The sequence below is a fragment of the Capricornis sumatraensis genome, chromosome 2 (assembly GCF_032405125.1).
Source record: "Capricornis sumatraensis isolate serow.1 chromosome 2, serow.2, whole genome shotgun sequence".
Taxonomy (NCBI): Eukaryota; Metazoa; Chordata; class Mammalia; order Artiodactyla; family Bovidae; genus Capricornis; species Capricornis sumatraensis.
The window spans coordinates 103,253,772-103,274,624 of NC_091070.1; the positions used below are offsets into that span (position 1 = coordinate 103,253,772).

Sequence of the window (20,853 nt, forward strand, 5' to 3'; positions counted from 1 at the left end):
ATTCTTACATGTCAGGCATCTTTTCCAGCTCTAAATTCAGCTAATCAGTCGAAGTCCTTCACACCACCATCTCCCCAGACCTTGGCTCTAACACACCATTCTTCAGGTTCTATTGTTTCTGAAATATGTCCCACAATAAGATTCTCTTTATACAAATAGCTCATTATTGCAGTTTATAATTTTGGAATGATTGGAACTATCACTTACTTTTAGAATCTTCATTTTGTAGATGAGGCCCAGAGAAAGTAGGCACCTGACTCAACGTCAGACAGCTGTTGGAAAAACTTTACTGAGTCAGCCTGTGTCTACTCTAAGAAATGATCCCCACACTGGTGGGTAACAATACTTTTTAGCCACACTTTAAACCAAAAAAATGGATCATGTTCCTCCATTTTACCCCCCTTACACTACATAGTGGGATTTTATTTATAATTGCAAAAGGTGGCTGCCTGGGTTTTTGAATCATTATAGTGAGTTAAACGGAGAAAGCAATGGCACCCCACTCCAGTACTCTTGCCTGGAAAATCCCATGGACAGAGGGGCCTGGTAGGCTGCAGTCCATGGGGTTGCTAAGAGTTGGGCACAACTGATCGACTTCACTTGCATGCATTGGAGAAGGAAATGGCAACCCACTCCACCATTCTTGCCTGGGATGGGGGAGCCTGGTGGGCTGCCATCTATGGGGTCGCACAGAGTCGGACACGACTGAAGCGACTTAGCAGCAGCAGCAGGAGCAGTGAGTTAAACAATAAAGGCCTAAATAAAGAATAACTATCTCCTCCTTGCACCCTAGTGCTAAAAAGGTGGCCAAGGCATGCATTCTTCTAGACTCCTCTCCAAGTCCTTTCAATACACACACATACACACACATATTTCATTTTCCTTTCTTTCCTTTTCTTAAAAAAAGAAATCTTATTATAAAGGTTTTTTGTAACTTTCTTTTTCTTAATATTTCATGTAAATTTCTCCAGATCATTACATACAAATATACCTATTAATATAATACACTCCCTTGTATGAATGTACTATGATTATTCCAGTGCCCCATACTGATGAGTATTCTCAAGCTGTTTCCATTTTTTTGTACGAACAATATATCTGTATGTATCATATGTGTGCATATATATATGTACATATATATGTATATGCATATTCCTGTGTTATCTTTGTTTCTGTTGGATAGATTCTTAAAAGTAGGATTTCCATTACTCAACATCATTAGGCATCAAGGAAAAGAAATTTAAAAAGAAGGATTTCTAGGTCAAAGACTTTGCCTTCATTAAAAGTTATTCCATACTGGCAAATTACTTTCTCCAAACCAACTTTCTATTGCCATGAACATTATGTGACCATGCTTGTTTTGCTATATTCTTACCAGAACTGAATATTATCAATCTTAATTTTTCTGTGGAAGTGAAAGTTGCTCAGTCATATTCAACTCTTTGTGACCCCATGGAATTCCATGGAATTCTCCAAGCCAGAATACTGGAGTGGGCAGCCTTTCCCTTCTCCAGGGGATCTTCCCAACCCAGGGATCAAACCCAGGGCTCCCATACTGCAGGCAGATTCTTTACCAGTTGAGCCACAAGGGAAGCTTCAGTCAGTTCAGTTCAGTTGCTCAGTCATGTCCGATTCTTTGCGACCCCATGAATCGCAGCACGCCAGGCTTCCCTGTCCATCACCAACTCCTGGAGTTCACTCAAATTCACATCCATCGAGTCGGTGATGCCATCCAGCCATCTCTTAATTTTTTATAAATTTTGTTAATTGACTAGATGAAAAAAAATCTGTTCAGTTCCAGTTTCACATCCATGCTAAGTCACTCCAGTTGTGTCTGACTCTTTGTGACCCCATGGACCTTAGCCCACCAGGCTCCTCTGTTCATGGGAGGGTTCTCCAGGCAAGAACACTGGAGTGGGTTGCCACACCCTGCTCCAGGGATACTCCCAACCCAGGGATCTGACTCTCATCTGTTACGTCTTCTGCATTGGCAGGCAGGTTCTTTACCACTAGCACCACCTAGGAACCCCGGATAAGCTTCACATCTCTCCTTAACTTGGCGCTGAGCACCTAAGGCAAGGAGAGCAGCAGTGGATTAAAGGCTGGGTCTGTTTCCTTGTTCTCCTTAGTCCACTTCCTCCCACTCTCACTTCTGTGACTCTGAGGTCATGGCCGAGTGTTAAAGGGGAAAGCAAAGCCGGGATCACCTAGCCAGGCCACTTACCATCTTCTCTTGCTATCCCATGATCCCAATCAGAGCAGACATCCCACTACTGTTTCTTTTGTGGGGTGCATGAGAGGGTTCCTCAGCACTGGCCCCCACCAAGGGGTCCACCTGACACAAGTATTTTGCACACCTGCAGGCCAGATTTTCACATCTTTCACCCTTTCCCACCTTCCCCTGATTATGGTAACTTGCTCTTACTCTTCACTCTCCACTCTGGGCTCCCCTTGACCCAGCCAACAGCTCTCTGAGACCAAATCCTTTCAGTGGGACAAGAACATGCCTCCGTCTTTATTCTGCTAAACCCTGCACGTGGAAGGGCAGATCCTTCTCACTGTTGCATGCTCTCCTCACCTTGCCATTGCAGTCTGCTCCAGCCAGCTTCTCTGAGCAAGTGGTAGAACCTGAATGTGACCCCAGATGGTTCCTCAGATACCCAAGGACATCTATAAAGCCCTTCCATCATCATGTTCCAGGAGTAGACTGTTGGAACTTACTTATTCCTTACAAGTCTCAGCGACACGTGAGAGATGCCAGTTCCCAACAGTAGACAACCGCTCTCTCCACATGGTATTGTGCGGTTCCTCCCTGGCTGGGAATGAGATGCGGGGGAATGCCTCCTTCCCCTCCACCAAGAGAAGAAGGAGAAATGCTCATGGTCCCTATTTCTGACAATCTTCTTTAAAGAAATCTCTCTAGTCTTCTCTTAAACGGGAAGGAGGAGGGCAACTGATAATTAGAGAAGTCACTCCTGGGAAAGTCACTCCTCTCCTCAGCACTGAGGATGCTAACCATTCAGAGCCTCAACTTGAAGGTTTTAGTGGACATTCTGAGACACAGGAGAAGTCCCCTCCATATCCCATTGATGTTTTTTGCTCTGGATTTGGGGACTCTTGTCTAAGATCTCTCACACCACCTTTGTGGTTATAAAAATGAACTTAATGTTCTTTTCTTATGTCTGTAAGCCTTGTTTTTTACCCTTAGATCTTTGTTTCATCAGGAATTTATTTTTGAACACAGGATACTAAGAGCCTTTGTTTTCTTCCAATGAATAGCCAATTACATCAACATCATTTATTATACCAAAGAAACAATGATTTTCCCACTGGAATGCCAGGTTTATCACATGTTAAATTGCTACATATACACAGCTGTTTTTTACTCCTTATTTCATTTGTTCTCCTTTTGATTATTCCTATGCCAATATTGCGTTATTGTGATTATAGTATGTCTATAGTCTGTGTTGAGATACAAGCACACATGCACACATACCTATTTAGTTATCAGTATTTGTGTGCATGGCTTTTAAAATCTGGCACTATGTAATATCTTCTCTTACTAAACTTCTCCAAATCAGTTTTACACATTTATTCTTTCATGTTAATATTAAAATCACATTGTTATGTTTAAAAAAAAGTTGGTTGAAATTATATTCAATTTACATATTAATTTGCAATGAAATGACATTTTAATGATATAAGGAAAATGATATATCAGATTTTCTGACCTATATTGGCGAATCTATAATGACTGGATTCCAGGCTTTCTGTGGCCAAATTAAGAATAATGTGTTTACTTAGTTGTATAAGAGGAGGGCAGGAAACTGTACCCATTCCATCGAACTAAATACCCAGTCTCTGTGTCCTCCTGCTCTGCAAACCAAGGGGATCCTCTTTAATGGAGGGAAAACTGCCATCAAGTTGCAATGACCTTTGCCTGTATCCGTCAGTTCAGTTGCTCAGTCGTGTCCTACTCTTTGTGACCCCATGAATTGCAGCACGCCAGGCCTCCCTGTCCATCAACAACTTCCGGAGTTTACTCAGACTCATGTCCATTGAGTCAGTGATGCCATCCAGCCATCTCATCCTCTGTCGTCCCCTTCTCCTCTGGCCTTGAATCTTTCCTAGCATCAGGGGTTTTGTGATGAGTCAGCTCTTCGCATCAGATGGCCAAAGTATTGGAGTTTCAACTTCAGCATCAGCCCTTCCAATGAATATTTAGGACTGATTTCCTTTAGGATGGACTGGTTGGATCTCCCTGCAGTCCAAGGGACTCTCAAGAGTCTTCTCCAACACCACAGTTCAAAAGCGTCAGTTCTTTGGTGTTCAACCTTGTTTATGGTCCAACTTTCACATCCATACATGACCACTGGAAAAACCATAGCCTTGACGAGACAGACCTTTGTTGGCAAAGTAATGTCTCTGCTTTTGAATATGCTCTCTAGGTTGGTCATAACTTTCCTTCCAAGGAGTAAGCGTCTGTTCATTAGATAACACCAAGTTCGCAATCATAACAACTATCCTTTTTTGAGCGTCTGTTTGCTATGTGCCAGGCATCTCAGTAAATCCTCTACGAATATGATCTCATTTCATCTTTGCAATACATCTGTGACAGTGGGTATTAACACTCATATTTGATAGAAGGGAACACTGAGACCCAAACAGTTAAATGACCACTAGAAAGTGTCCAAGCTTTGATGGAAACAGGGATTTGATGCTCAAATCCCTTCACTGTTCCCAACCATCAAGGCTTCCAGTTCCAGGTGATTCCCAAACTCTTCATGGCTGACAGCTTTTCAGCACACCCTTTCTTTCACTCTGTGGCAGATGTAAGCTTGCCAATTATGTTTTATGGTGTCATTGCATTAACTTGTGTCTTGCCCTTCCTGTGCCCATGCCAATGAAAGAAGGTTGGAGAGGCAGAGCAGTGCCAGCCATGGATGGGCCCACTGTCCACAGGACATGCCCATTTGGAAGCGTCACTCACTGAAAACTGAGGCTCTGTAACTGCTCTTCCCACTGAAGGTCTTACCGAGGTCTGGGACACTGAAGTGCCATAGCCCTCTGAGTACATGGATATTTCTTTCAAGGTTTTCATGGGGAGCTGTGATGGTCTTAGCGCTGTAGGAACACCTCTCCTAATCTCCTGCACAAGGCTGACACCATCACATTTTATTATCTTACGGCATTTTTACAGCTGTGTTTCAGTTGACCCAGACCAGGTGGAGCGCTGTGATGTGTTTTTCTCCTGGCCTCGTGGAATCAAGAGTCTGCCTGTTCGTGAAGAGCTCCTCATGTCAAAATCTCTAGTGCAGCAGACTGTTAGAAAGAAGCCTGTTTCTGCTCTGCTGGCCTGTTCTTGTTCTCCCGCTCCAAGGACCTTAGTCCTGACGCAAATAAACAAATAGCTGTGTTTGGTGACCCCTTGCCTCTTAAAAATATACGAATTTAAAGAAAGATGAAACAAAAAAAAGACAAACATTCACATATATCATTGGGTTTTATTTCTCCATGTTTTCTTCCAGCTCCTATCCACATACTTATTTCTGTACATAACTGAATTTGTAACCTAACCATAGGAACTTTTCTCATTTCATTTCATTACATGCTGTCTTAGCACTTGCTGTTCCTTAAGCTTCATGCCACTTCAGCAAGGGAATGCTGAGTCCTCTGTCCCAGAATTGGACGCTGTTTCCAATTTAAGCTATTATAATTAATGTTGCATTAAGCCATTTTGTGTTCACAGCACTTAATTTTACCTGCATTAGCTCCCGAGAGAGATATTACTCAGCCAGGGAAATGAGCATTTTCCTCCAGTTTCTCTTCTGCACTGTCTGCCCTTCCTCACCCCCTCCCTTATCCTGGCTCACCCCCCGCTGAGCCCCTCACTCTGCTCCGCCTGACCCTTCTCTGGCTGATTCTGGCTCCTCTGGCTTCCGTATTTAACTGCTTTGGTTTTCTTCTGGCAGCAAGCTGGTTTCAGTCGCTTCAGTCGTGTCCGACTCTGTGCGACCCCACAGATGGCAGCCCACCAGGCTCCCCTGTCCCTGGGATTCTCCAGGCAAGAACACTGGAGTGGGTTGCCATTTCTTTCTCCAATGCAGGAAAGTGAAAAGTGAAAATGAAGTCGCTCAGTCGTATCAGACTCTTAGCGACCCCATGGACTGCAGCCCACCAAGGCTCCTCCGTCCATAGGATTTTCCAGGCAAGAGTACTGGAGTGGGCTGCCATTGCCAGGCAGGGCAGCGGGGCCCAATTCAAGTGTGAATGAATGACCGGATTTCCCCCCTCTCCTCTCTTAGGACCAGCTGCACTTATGAGACGAATTAATTAAATTTGAAGAGCAAAGACTACAAATTTAATCTGAGATTATGAAACTCGGTGAAAAGACTGTTTTGCTTTAGAAAGATAATTGGTACTATATATTAAGTAAACCCAGGAAAAAAGATTTTTACAAGTTTTATTTCCAAATGGTTTTCTGCTGGGCTGATTTTAGGCAGAACAGCTTTTGAATTAAATGGGGTCGTCCATTCAGGCTGCGTGACCTCACAGTAAACAGGCGAGCACGGAGCTTCCGGAAGGAGGGGAGCCGTCTTTGTCACCAAGGGGCTGTCACCTGGCCCGGGGACCCGGGACCTGGCGACGCCGGGCAGGACTGGTCGTCTTCCCGGCCTTTGGCGCCCCCTGACGTCTGCAGCGGGAGTCGCAGGCTTTGGAGAGGCCTGGACCCCCTCCCTCCCATCACTCCGCCCTCTATAAATATTCAGGTGCAATCTACGATCTATTTAGGAGCTGGGACGCGCCAAGTGAGAATCCAAGATCTACAAGAGTCCTACAACCCCCCTCAGCGGGTGGAACGGCTGTTTGAACTAGATCTGTATGATTCTAGGTCCTAGCTGTTTTTGACGGTGAGGGCTGCCGAGGGGAGCTTCGGGGAGGGGCTGGACGGAGTGAGGGCTGGCGGTGCCTAGCATGAGCTGAGGTGGGAAAGTAGTTTGAGGGCTGCGGCTTAGGGCCTGGGGAAAAGACCCTGACACATTCCTGCATAACGTGGGTCTCCTAGGAAGTGGTTGGTCCCTTGTTTGCCGTTATTTCTGCTGCTGCCTCTAGGGATTTGTTTTTAATAATTTTCCCTCAGCAAACGGTGGCGTAAGAAAGCTAGTCACTGGATATGTTCAGCATATGCTGGCTACTAGTCATCATGCACCCTTAGCATGGTTCTGAGTCAGTGAGAGACTTCGAAGGTGGTGTTGTATTTGTGGCCAGTCTCTTGTGGAATAAAAGGTTAGGATCCTGTTAAAGGAGTAAATGGGAGCAAGGGTGAGAATTTCTATTGGTAGGGAGGGATGTTCCTGGACCTCTGGAGAGTTCAAGACACAAAGCCTGGGTCATGAACAGCTCTGGCCAGGAGCCAGTCTCCTCAGCAGTGATGCTCTCTTTCTCTGTCCTGCAGATACCTGCGGGCTGGGCCAGCAGGGAGGGCAGAGAGCTGTTTGTGAGAGTAGCCCATGGGTAGCAGCCTTTTCCTCCCCAGGCTGCTTCAGTCCCTGGGGTCTGGGCATGGATACCTGAGTCGTGTTCTTGAACCTAAGGCCTTTTAGGTTTAGGGACTAACTGACTAGGGTGGCAATGGGAAATGCCTTTGATTTGCCCCATGCTGCTCCATGCCTGGCTGCCCCTCACCAAGACAACAGGAAATGAGCGGGCTCACCCAGCAACCACCTGCCTTTGTCAGACAGCAAATACCAGAGCAGATGTGAAGCTAGAGGGGAGAGGTGCCTCCTGGATAGCCTCTCCCAGCAGCCCTGGGCCGAGCGGAGACTGGAATTCACCCTCCACGCCCAGTGAGTGTGCGCCTGTGCAGTCTACATTGTAGAAAGGGCAGCGTTGCTTATTGGGGCAAGCAAGCCATCCAAGGGGGCATGTAAAGAAAGAAGCAGGATGGACAGGCCTGCCACTGAGGAATTCAGTAACAGTACTTTCCACTTGTGTCCTCTTCCTCCCACCAAAAATGACAATACCTGGAGTCTTCTTGCCTCAGGGCCTTTGCACAGGCTGCTCCTTTGGGCTGGAGTGCCATCCCTCTCTTTCTCCAACCCTTCCCAGCACCTCCGCTACTGGCTTCATGACTGAGTCAGTGTTCCTTGTCATGCCTTTCCTGTCTCAGCATTGTTGCTTCCTGCCTGGTCATTGGTGTTTTTTTTTTTTTTTGCCCCCACTGGATTCCTTAAACACAAAAACTCACACACTCTGTCATCTCCATGCCCAGCAGAGTCAGGTATACAGTATTTTTATAGAACAAACCACTGTACACAGTGGTGTGTTAACTTACAGTGTTGAGTGAACGACCCTAGCTTAAGGTCTTCAGGAATTCTAAGCGATCGGTTAGGCTGTGCATTGACGGTGGGTGGCCTGTTGGTTTTCGTAGCCTTCTTTCTGTGGGCTTCTTTCGTGTGTCTGCTCCTTCCTGCCCCCTCCATCCGCTCAGCCCTCATTCTCTACCCTGCACATAAACCCACTGCCGCCAGGGGGCTCTTCCATCACCCAGTCAATTGTGGTAATTCCATTTCATCAGCAAAGCACCGGAAGAGTTCTGCTTAACTGAAGGGAACATTCCTAAGAAGTTAGCATTGAAGGGTTTCAGAGAGAGAGGCTTTCACTGAAACCAAGGGTAGGCAAACTACAGCCAAATCCAGCCTGCAGACTGTTTTCTATGCTGTGTGAGCTAAGAATGCTTTTCACCTTTCTTTGCCTGTGAACAAACAAGGCAGTTCATGTGTGTTGGGGTGAGGGAGTGGCTGTCACCAAGCCCCAACTAATTCCTGGCTTCTCTCTGGCTCTTCCCCTGTGCAGTGCCGCCCTCCAAGCCAGACTGCGGCATCCAAGGAGAGACTGTCATTGGGAACGACATCCAGCTGACCTGCCAATCAAAAGAGGGCTCCCCAGCCCCTCAGTACAGCTGGAAGAGCTACAATATCCTGCACCGAGAGCGTCAAGTCACACCAGGTAAAAAGGTCTGCAAGGAAGGCCAGCCCCGCACATTGAGGTGCCGCTGATGTGATTAGCACTGCCAAGGAGACCCTGGGCTGACCAGTCAGATGCCCCTGAAAGCTGCCTCTTCCCCCTGCATTTTGCACTGGATTACCTTGGACCCTCTCTCTAAGCAGCATTTTTCCCATAATAGTGCCCACCTCATAGGTTATTGTGACAAATAATAACATCGTACACGTTACTTGTTTTCTTTATTCCCCATAACTTAATTCTCTCGAGTAAGCATGTATCAGTAACCAGTGCTGCACAAGCACTGGTGGGAGTTTAATTTTGACTATGATTATGTCTTAAGGTATACATTGAGTCCTCAAGTCTAACTCTGTGGCTCCACTTAAGGACAGAGAAGTTTCTATTTCCATCCCTTATCTAGGCAGATACATCTCAGATTGCCCTGGTTCCCACCCCAAACTCAACCCTATTATATGGTCCCACCCACTACACAACTGGGTCTGCCATGAGGTTCCCACATTCTCAGGAAGGAAATGGTAGGTTCTGTTGTGGTTGCCAGGAGACTGGTTTTGTACCAGGCAGTTTGGTATTTGACCTTTCAATCAGGAAACAAACTGGAAAGAAAAAAGGAGCTGTATAAACATCCCGCTGCATTACCTTGGAGTCAACCAATGTGGGAAAACCCCAGTGGAATCCCTGGGCCCTGTTTCCACCAGCTGCTTAGCCAGCTGCACCCACCACTCCTGAAGATCAAGAAAGACAAGGTCTGGAAAGTCCCATTGGATTAACTTCTGGGAAGACTTTCTATCCAGTGTGGGTGGAAAGGAAGCGAGTGGTGGATCAGTGGGTATAGACAAAAGGTCTGAGGAGATGAGACGGGAGAGCGGGTCCCACCACGTGAGGGCGCAGACAGGGGCCCCCGCCAAAGAGGACTTAAGCTCTCTATACCATTCATTTGTCTGGGGGTAAAACAACAACTTCTGAAAAGTTAAAAAAAAAAAAAAGAATTAGTAGAACCCACTCTATTGAACGTAAAATAGAAGATGTGTTATGGATTTCAACAAACTTCTGGATTTGATTACATATTGCTAGCTGGCAAGTTTTTACTGAGTGTGTCAAAACTGGTTGGCAGCTCTCCTCTGGCTGTATGGCCTCCCGTCTCTGGGCTGTGAACAGCGCAGGGACTCCATAAATGGTCACAGGTCAGCCACAGACACTAGTTGATCCGGCCTTCCAGCAGAGTGTGTACAGCAGAGGGCTGCATGAGTACAACATGCTCAGTCACTCAGCTGATTCTTTGTGACCCCATGAACTCTAGCCTGCCAGACTCCTCTGTCTATGGAATCTTCTAGGCAAGAATACTGGAGTGGGCTGCCATTTCCTTCTCCAGGGGATCTTCCTGATCCAGGGACCAAACCTGTGTCTCTTACATCTCCTGCATTGGCAGGCAGATTCTTTACCACTGACCTACCTGTCAGTGAAGCTAGCAGAGGGTAACAAGATGGGAAATGCTGCCGTAGTTTGTATCCAGTGGTGCTAGAACCCAGAGGGGCCAAAAGAGGTTTCTTCAAGGAGGGGGCACTTGAACAGGCAGGAGAGCATGGTGGTTAGGAGCATGCATGGGCTTGAGTCCTGGCTTGTTAGCTGTGTGATCTTGGCAAGTTAGTCTCTCTGTGCCTTCATTTGTACATCTGTAAAATGGGCATAAAATTAGTATTTATTTCATAGGGATATTGTGAAGATTTTTTTTGGCTTCTCTTTGCAGCATGTGAGATCTTAGTTCCTCAACCAGGGATCGAACCCTTGCCCCTTGCATTGGGAGTGTGGAGTTAGGGAAGTCCTATTGTGAACTTTAAATAAAAGTACATATGAAGTACTGAGAGCAAGTGTCTGGTAGAATGATCAGCTGTTATCTGAGCTGCTTCCTTAAGAATGAGTAGGCCAAGCATGGAGAAAGCTTTGGAACTGTGCATGCAGGAAGGGTGGGAGGTACCACTGAAGAGAAGCTGAGATGAGAGATGATATAGGGCCTGCGCATTGGACTAGGGAGGCTGGCCTCTGCCCTGGAGGATGTGGGGACCCTACTCACAGCTCTCCTGCTCCATCAGGAAAGATTTCTCTGCTTGTTAGAAGCCAAAGCTCAGTTTTCCAATGATCCAAAACATGAGGGCCATAAAAGAGGTTAAATGGAGATCGCTTAGTTACTTTGGAAAAGATTTATTCTGCCTCTAGTTAAGAATTACTCGGAGTCAGAATTGGGATTTGACAGTGACCAAAAAAAGCATCTGGAGGGTGGTGCGGGTTGGGTGTTGTTCTTAAAGACTTCGGCTCTGCCTTGCCTCATGGAGCCCTAGGGAGTCTATCGTGTCATCTTCTGTGGGTCAGTTGAAACCCATTTCTGACTTTTAAAATATTTTAAAACAACCCATAGTGGGCAATCTGGGGAGCAGAGTTCCTCAACCCTCCTACATCTAAAGAGAGAATTCTCAACATTGGAGATTATTTCCTTTAACTTAGATCAGTGGGAGTAAGTCAGCAGTAAAAGGACAGGGAATCTGGAATCAACAAAGGAAGGTTTGAGTCTAGCTTCTTCTGTCACCCGTGGCCTCTCAGACCCTTAGTATCTTCAGCTGCAAGATTGGGATGGTCGTCATACAGCCTTCCCCAAAGACTGGAGAGGGTAAGAGGCGATCACGTGTGTGATACCTCTGAACATCCTTGTGAACCCTGTCAGTCAGCTGAGTTTCATGCACTGAAGGAGTAGGAATCTGGGTAGCAAGGAAGGCGGGAGAAGTAATTCTAGGGGTGGGAGCACTTCAGGGGAGGATGTTCTGAAGGGTGGGCTTCCCAGGTGGGAAAGGAACCCACCTGCGATGCAAGAGACGCAGGAGATCCGGGTTCGATCCCTGGGTCGGGAAGATCCCTGGAGGCGGAAATGGCGACCCACTCCAGTGTTCTTGCCTGGAGAAGCCCATGGACAGAGGAGGCGGGTGGGTTACAGTCCATGGAGTCCCAGAGTTGGACATGATTGGGCACCCTGAGCACTTACTCCCACGTACGTTCTGAAGGGCGGCATGGACGTTGCTCCCAGCAGCCAGGGAAGATCATGAAGGCAGTTTGAGCTTGTTGACAAAGCACGGGATCAGGGAGATGCTGGGGTAGCAGGCAGAAAAGTTAAACCTTGTCAGTTTGACATCAGTGTCTCTTACTGACCTGGGCTGCTCTGGAGGGAAACCTCTCCCTAGCTGCCGCAGAGGGAATGTGGAAACCCTTCTGTCCTATGTGTTCCCCTTCTTGACCACGAGGTGTCATTGCAGAAGAAACATTCATTTTGGCCAGATTTCAAGAACGATAGGGTCCTTTCCAGAGGAAAAGGCGCTTGGGAGCTCCAAATCAGAATCAAAACAGGTCTTGTGGCAATGTGTGTGCACTGGTTAATCCGAAAGTAGCTCCTCATGTCCATTGTTTGTTTTGAGAGACTGAGAAAGGAAAGTGCCGACTCTGGCCTAGGCTGCCACATGTTCCCGACCCTAAACAGGGCCAGGAGTGCCAAGCTGGGCTCTGATAAATGCAAAGAGCCTGGCAAGAGCCTGAGGTCTTCCACCTTGATCTGTCTGAAATGTGCTGGGCACATTTAACACATAGACTGAGTTTCCTGTTCTAAAATAGTGGGACTCTGTTAAGGGCCATGCACCCCTGAAACATGTCCAGGTTCATAGGATATTTCTCAGAATGGTTTTGTGTTCCTTCAAGACTCCTCTTAAAAATATAAAAATCCAACTGGCTTAGAAAACAAGGCCATTAATACCATAACCCCGTGTTAGAGGTGTCCAGTGCTTTTAGCACATCAGAAACTCTAACTCATGCTGAACTTGCTTTGGTCATAAACCCTTTCTTACTTTCATATGTTAATATCACATGTAAACAGTGTTCCAGAAAAATTGCCAAGGTATGAAATTCTAGGATGGAAATATTACAGAGAATGAGTAACCAGAGACTACCATGCTGAGTTTCAGGGGATGAATCTGGAGAAAGTATATATGAAAGGATTGGAAGAAAATAATCTCAAATCAAAGTGCTATTACTTCCAGCTGGTGAGATTATGAACGATTTTTATTTTGTTCTCTGCTCTTCGTAGAGGCCTCCTCAGACCCTTCAGATGAGATTAAGATATAATAGGGCTCCCATCATGAGCTCTAACCACTCTGTAATCACCACTGCCTTATGTCTGTTCTCCCTTACATACACCAAAGGATAGGGACCCTCTTCATCTTGTTTTGAAGTGATGTGATGAGCATAGCAAGATTTTCTCGATTAGACTAAATCGAAGTAATAATTTTATGTCATAAATTCTTGTATATTATGTACATGGTATTGTAATGAGCATAATGTAATATAAGTTTTTATAATGAGCACCTATTGCCTGTATATCTTATTCTTTCTTTAAAAAAATTTTATTTATATTGGAGTATAGTTGATTTAAAATGTGTCAGTTTCAGAATGATTCAGTTATACATATACGTATATCTATTCTTTTTCAGGTTCTTTTCCCATTTACGTTATTGTGCTATAGTGTGCTATACAAGATTTTTGTTGACTATCTTATATATAGTAGTGTGTTTATGTTAATCTCCGCCTCCTAATCTATCCCTTCCCCTACATTTCCTCTTTGTTAACCATGTTTGTTTTCTAAATCTGTGAGTCTGTTTTGTTTTGTCAATAAGTTACCCTTGTATCATTTTATTAGATTGCACATATTAGTGGACTTCCCTCGTGGCTCAGACAGTAAAGCGTCTGTCTACAATGCAGGACACCCGGTTTCAATCCCTGGCTCGGGAAGATCTCCTGGAGAAGGAAATGGCAACCCACTCCAGTATTCTTGTCTGGAAAATCCCATGGACGGAGGAGCCTGGTAGGCTACAGTCCATGGGGTTGCAAAGAGTCGGACTTCACGTTCACTTTCTTTCACATATCAGTGAAATCACATGATGTCTTTCTGTGATTTATTTCACTTAGTCTGATAATCTCTAAATCCATCTGCATTGCCACAAACAGCATTATTCCACTGTTTTATGGCTGAGTATTGTCTGCATGTACCCCTTCTTCTTTATCCATTCATCTGCTGATGAACATTTACGTTGTCTTCTTGTCTTGGCTGTTGTGCATAGTGTGCAGTAAACACTGGGGTGCACGTATCTTTTCGAAGTATGGTGTCCTCTAGACGTGTGCCCAGGAGTGCCATTGCTGGGTCATACGGTAGCTCTATTCTTGAACAGTATTCTGTACTGTTCTCCGTAGTGGCTGTACCAATTTACACTCCCACCAATAGTGTAGGAGGGTTCCCTTTTTTCCACACCCTCTCTGGCGTTTGTTGTTTGTAGGATTATTGATGATGACCATTCTGGCCAGGTGAGGTGAAACCTTTTTCTCTAACACTTACTGATGTTGAGTGTCCTTGGGTTAATGATGTGCTTTTTGGCCATCTGTATGTCTTCTTTAGAGAAATGTCTATTTAGATTTTCTGCACGTTTTTTTATTGGATTGTCTGGCATTTTAATATTGAGCTACATGAGCTGTTTATATATTTTAGCAATTAATCCCTTGTTGGTCACGTTGTCTGCAAATATTTTCTCCCATCCTGTGTGCTGTTTTTTCATTTTGTTTATGATCTCCTTTGCTGTGCAAAGGTTTTTAAGTTTAATTAGGTCCCATTTTTTATTTTATTTTTTTTATTACTCTATGAGGTGGCTCCAAAAATTGTTACGATTTAGGTCACTGAGTGTTCTGCCTATGTTTTTCTCTAAAAGTTGTATACTGCCTGGTCTTACATTGAGATCTTTCATCCACTTTAAGTTTGTTTTTGGGTGTGGTGTTAGTGCGTGCATGCTAAGTCACTTCAGTCGTGTCCAACTCTTTGCGACCCTGTGGACTGTAGCCCACCAGGCTCTTCTGTCCTTGGGATTCTCCAGGCAAGAATACTGGAGTGGGTTGCCATGCCCTTCTCCAGGGGATCTTCCTGACGCAGGGATCAAACCTGCATCTCCTGTGCCTCCTGCATTGCAGGCGGATTCTTTACCACTGAGCCACCAGGGAAGCCCAGTGTGTGGTGTTAGAGAATGTTCTGATTTCATTCTTCACATGCAGCTGTCCGGTTACCCCAGCACTGCTTATTGAAGAAATCGTCTTTTATCCATTGTACTGATATTATTCTTGGCTCCTTTGTTGTAGATTAATTGGTCAAACATGTGTAGGTTTATTTCTGGGCTTTCTCTTCTTTTCCATTGACTTATATTTCTGTTTTTGTGCCAGAAGCATACTGATCTGATTACTGTAACTTTGTTGTATAGTCTGAAGTCAGGGAGCCTGACTCCTCCACCTCTGCATTTTTTTTCCCCTCAAGATTTCTTTTGGTATTATAAATCTTTTGTTTCCATACAAATTTAAAATTTTTTTGTTTTAATTCAGCAAAAAAAAAAAAAAAAAAGCCATTGGCTTGGATAGCATAGTCATTTTGATAGTATTGATTTCTCCAATCCAGGAACAGGATATATCTTTCCATCTGTGTCATCTTTGATATCTTTCATCAATGTCTCATAGTTTTCAGAGTACAGGTTTTTTGTCTCCTTAGGTAGATTTTTCCTAAGTATTTTATGCTTTTTGATGTGACGGTAAATGGAATTGTTTCCTTAATTTCTCTTTCTGATCTTTCATTGTTAGTGCATAGAAGTGTATTTCTGTGTATTAATTTTGTATCTGGCAAATTTACCCAATTCTTTGATGCGATCTGGTTATTTTCTGGTCTCACTTCTTTTCCAATTTGGATTCCTTTGTTTTTCTTCTCTGATTGCTGTGACTAGGACTTCCAAAACTATGTTGAACAAAGGACATCCTTGTCTTATTTCTGATCTTAAGGGAAATGCTTTCAGCTTTTTCATCACTGAGTATAATGTTAGCTGTGGGTTTGTCATACATGGCGTTTATTATGTTGAGGTAGTTTCCATCTATCCTACTTTCTGAAGTTCTTTTTAATCATAAATAGGTGTTGAATTTTGTCAAAAGCTTTCTATCTTTTCTTTTCTGCATCTATTGAGATGATCATATGTTTTTTATTCTTCAATTTGTTAGCGCATTATATCACATTAACTTGATTAATTTGCAGGTATTGAAAAAGCCACCCTGCATCCATGGGATAAACCCCACTGGATCATGGTATATGATCCTTTTAACGTATTGTTGGATTTGTTTGAGTAGTATTTTGTTGAGGATTTTTGCATCTATATTCATCAGTGATATTGGCCTGGAATTTTCTTTTTTGTAGTATTCTTGTCTGGTTTTGATATCAGGGTGATGATGGCTTCAAAGAAGGAGTTTGAGAGTGTTCCTTCCTCTGTAATTTTTACAAGAGTTTCAGAAGGATAGGTGTTAAGTCTTTTCTATATATAAGTACCAAATACTAATGGATTGCACAACTGGAACTCTGGTTAACTCTTCTCTAAATGTTAAATAGAGTAGCCTATGGAGCCATCTGGTTCTGGATTTTTATTAGTTGGGAGGTTTTAAATCACAGTTTCAGTCTCAGTACTTGTGATTAGTTCGTATTCTGTATCCTTCTCAGTTCGGTCTTGGGAGACTATACCTCTCTGACATTTGACCGTTTCTTCCAGGCTGTCCGTTCTGTTGGTGTATGATTGCTTGTAGTAGTTTCTTGTGATCCTTTCTACTTCCGTGGTGTCCATTGTAACTCTTCCTCTGTCATTTCCATGTGTATTGAGTCCTCTCCCTTTTTTTCTCGATGGATCTGGCTCAACATTTATCCATTTTGTGTATCTTCCTGAAGAACCAGCTTTTAGTTTCACTGATATTTTCTATTGTTTTCTTTGTCTCTGTTTCATTTCTCTCTTCTCTGACCTTTATGATGTCTTTCCTGCTGATAACTTTGGGTTTTGTCTGATCTTCTTTCTCTAGCTGTTTTAGGTGTAAGGTTAGGTTGTTTATTTGAGATTTTTCTTGTTTTCTGAGGTAGGATTGTATTGCTATAAACTTCCCTCTTAGAACTACTTCTGTTGCATCCCATAGGTTTTGAATCATTATTTTTACATTTTCATTTTCCTCTATAGGTATGTAAATTTTTTTTCTTTGGTTTCTTCAATGATTCATTTGTTGTTTAGTAGCATATTGTTTAGCCTCCGTGTGTGTGTTTTTCAGTTTTTTTTTTTTCCTTGTAGCTGATTTCTAATATTTTAGCATTGTGGTCAGAAAAGACGCTTGATATATTTTCAGTTTTCTTAAATTTACCAAGACTTGCTTTGTGGCCCAGCATGTGACTTATCCTGAGGAATGTGTACTTGAGAAGAATGTATATTCTGCTGCTTTTGGATGGAATACTCTATAAATATCAATTAAGTCTATCTGGTTTAATGTTTCATTTAATGTCTGTGTTTCCTTATTAATTTTCTTAAAAAAAAAAATCCTTTTGGCTACATCACATGGCGTGTGGGATCTTAGTTTCCTGACCAGGGACCAAACCTGTGCCCCCTGCATTGGAAGTGTGGAGTCTTAACCATTGGACCACCAAGGAAATCCATCCTTATTGATTTTCTGTCGTATGATCTGTCCAGTGATGTAAGTGGGGATGTTAAAGTTCCCACTATTATTGTGTTGCTGTCGATTTCTCCTTTTATGTCAGTTATCATTTGTTTTATATATTGAGGTGATTCTATGTTGGGTTCATATATAGTTATAATTGTTATATCTTCTTGGATTAATCCTTTGATCATCGCATAATGTCCTTCTTTGTCCTTCTTATAACAGCCTTTATTTTAAAGTCTATTTTGTCTGATACAGTCATGCTACTTCAGATTTTGATTTCCGTTTTCGTGGAATACCCTTTTTCATACCTTCACTTTCAATCTGGATCTGAAGTGGGTTTCTTCTAGACAGTGTATATATGAGTCTTGCTTTTGTATCCATTCAGTCAGTCTATATCCCTTGGTTGAAACATTTAATCTATTTACATTTAAGGTAATTATTGATATGTATTTTCTTATTCCCATTTTGTTAATTGTTTTCGGTTTGTTTTGTAGACTTTTCTTCTTCCTTTCTCTTCTGTTTTCTTGTGATTTTATGACAAACTTTAGTGTTATGTTTGGATTCCCTTTTCTTTTTTGTATGTGTATCTATTGTTTATTTTTGGTTTGCAGTTAGCATGAGGTTTTGAAATAACAGTCTATATATGTGCAAGATTGTTTTGAGTTCTGGTCTTCTGATTTCAAATGTATATTCCATATGCTGCACTTGTTCTCTCCTCTTCTCATGATTGCTGGTTTCTATATCATATTTATGTGTGGATGATTTCCTACCTTTTTCTGTTTATTTGCCTTTACTGATAAGCTTTCCCATTTGTAATTTTCTTGTGCCTTTTTCTCTTCCACCTAGAGAAGTTCCTTTAGGATTTGTTGTAGAGCTGGTTTGGTTGTACTGAATTGTCTTAGCTTTTGCTGGTCTGTAGAACTTTCGATTTCTCCATTGATTCTGAACAAGAGCCTTACTGGGTAGAGTATTCTTGGGTGTAGGTTTGCTCCCCCTCCCCTCTTTTTCTTTTAGCCACACCATGCAGCATGCAGGATCTTAGTTCCCTGACCAGGGATCAAGCCCATGGCCCTGTATTTGGAGCATGGAGTCTTAAATACTGGACTGCCAAGCAAGTCCTGGCTTTTCCCTTTTATCACTTTATATTGTGCCACTCTCTTCTGGCATGCTGAGTTTCTCTTGAAAAATCAGCTGATAACCTTATGGGAATTCCCTTGTATGTTAGTCTTTGCTTTTCCCTGTTGCTTTTAACACTTTTTCTTTGTCTTTATTTTGTCAATTTGGTTACTATGTGTTCTTGACATGTTCTTCATTGAGTTTATCCTATATAGGACTCTGTGTACTTCCTGGACTTGGGGCAGGTTTCCTTTCCCATGTTAGGGAGGTTTGCAGCTTTTGTCTCTTCCAGTATTTTCTCAGGGTCTTTCTCTCTCTCTTTTCCTCCTAGGACCCCTATAATGTGAATGTTGGTGTGTTTAATGTCATCCCATAAGTCCTCATTTCTTCTCATTCTTTTTCTTTATTGTGGTTGGCCATAGTGACTTTCAGCATTCTGTCTTCCAGCTCCCTTACCTGTTATTCTGCCTCACTTATACTACTGATTCCTTCTAGTTCATTTTTCATTTCAGTTACTATATTGTTCAGCTGTTCGTTCTTCATATCTTTTAGCTCTTTGTTTACCATTTTTGTATCTTCCCCATCTGTGCTTTCATTCTTTTTCTGAGGTCTTGGGTCATCTTTACTATCATTATTTTGGATTCTTTTGGGGGTAGATTTCCTATCACCACTGCACTTAATCTTCTTAAGGGGTTTTATCTTGTTTCTTCATCTGGAACATATGCTTCTGGTCATCACATTTTGTCTAACTTTCTGATCTCCATTTCACAAGCTGCAGGTCTTCTGGTGTCTGCTCCCTTATTTGTGAGGCTCTTCTAGAGGCTTATGCAGGCTTCCTGGTGGGAGGGACTGGTGCCTGCCCATTGGTGGGTAGAGCTGGGTCTTACCCCTCTGGTGGGCAGAACCATGTCAAGAGCTGTGTTTGAAAGAAATGGCAACCCACTCCAGTGTTCTTGCCTGGAGAATCCCAGAGATGACGGAGCCTGGTGGGCTGCCGTCTATGGGGTCACACAACTGAAGCGACTTAGCAGCAGCAGCAGTGGGGTCAGGAAGACTTTAGGCAGCCTCTCTGCTGATGGATGGGGCTGTGTTCCAGTCTTGTTTGTTGCTTGGCCTGAGGCATCCCAGCACTGGAGCTCTTGGGTGGGGCCAAGTCAAAATGGCAGCCTCCAGGAGAGCCCACATGATAGAGTGCACCCCGATATCTTTTCCTCCAGTGTTTTTGTCTCCACAGTGGCCACAGCCACCCCCTCCCTTCCCTGGAGCCTCTACAAAACCAGCAAATACTGCTGGCCCAGGCTCCTGTGAGGTCACTGCTTTTTCCCTATGCCCCAGTGCACATAAAACCTTGTGTGCACCCTCCAACTCAACAGAGTTGAGTTTCTGATTGCCACAGTTCTGTGGAGTTTCTGTGATCAAGCCCTACTGGCCTTCAAAACCAAATGTTCTGAGGAGTCCCTCACTCAAGGCCAGAACCCCAGGCTGGGCAGCCTGATGTGAGGCTCAGAATTCTCACTTCTGTGAGAGAACCTCTGTGATGTAATTATTTACTAGCTTGTGGGTTGCCCACCTGGTGGGTATAGGATTTGATTGGGCATATTGTGAATGTGCCCTTCCTACCATCTTATTGTGGCTTCCTCTTTGTCTTTGGATATAGAGTATCTTTTTTGATGGGTTCCAGTCTTTTTGGTCAGGGGTTGTTTCAGCAGTTAGATATGATTTTGGTATTTTTATGGAAGGAGCTGAGCTCAAGTCCTTCTACTCTGTCATTCTGTCTCCAACCAGAAGCCAAAAATTCTTTAATAACCATAGATGTGAATATGTGGGTAATCCTTTGGGTGTGTCTTCTCAGACAAATTCACATGAAATATGTGTCTGTACTAGGTATTTCCACAGGCACAGCAGTCTAAGATTGGTTTGTTGGTCACCCCATCAAATGAGGAATCTTGTTCACAAAGTTTCTTGGTCAGAGAGGCCTCATTTTGAAAATAAATGATGCATTTCTATATGATGCTAGCCTTTAGAACCACACAGCCTGTTCCTGCAGCCATTCCTGCAAGTGGCACTGTCCAGAACACCAAGATTCATGTTCTCTTCCATGGAGTGCTTTCTGAGACCACAATGGGGCAATTACTCATGAACTGT

At 43.6% G+C, this 20,853-nt stretch overlaps 1 protein-coding gene across 1 annotated transcript in view; it reads left to right on the plus strand.

Moving 5' to 3' along the window:
* Window positions 1–20,853, plus strand: part of GPA33 (glycoprotein A33) — a 39,312-nt gene that overhangs the window by 13,243 nt on the left and 5,216 nt on the right. Inside the window, exon 4 of the mRNA XM_068993613.1 lies at window positions 8,857–9,009. Coding sequence (XP_068849714.1) covers window positions 8,857–9,009 — 153 coding nt within the window. The remainder of the gene's footprint in view (window positions 1–8,856; window positions 9,010–20,853) is intronic.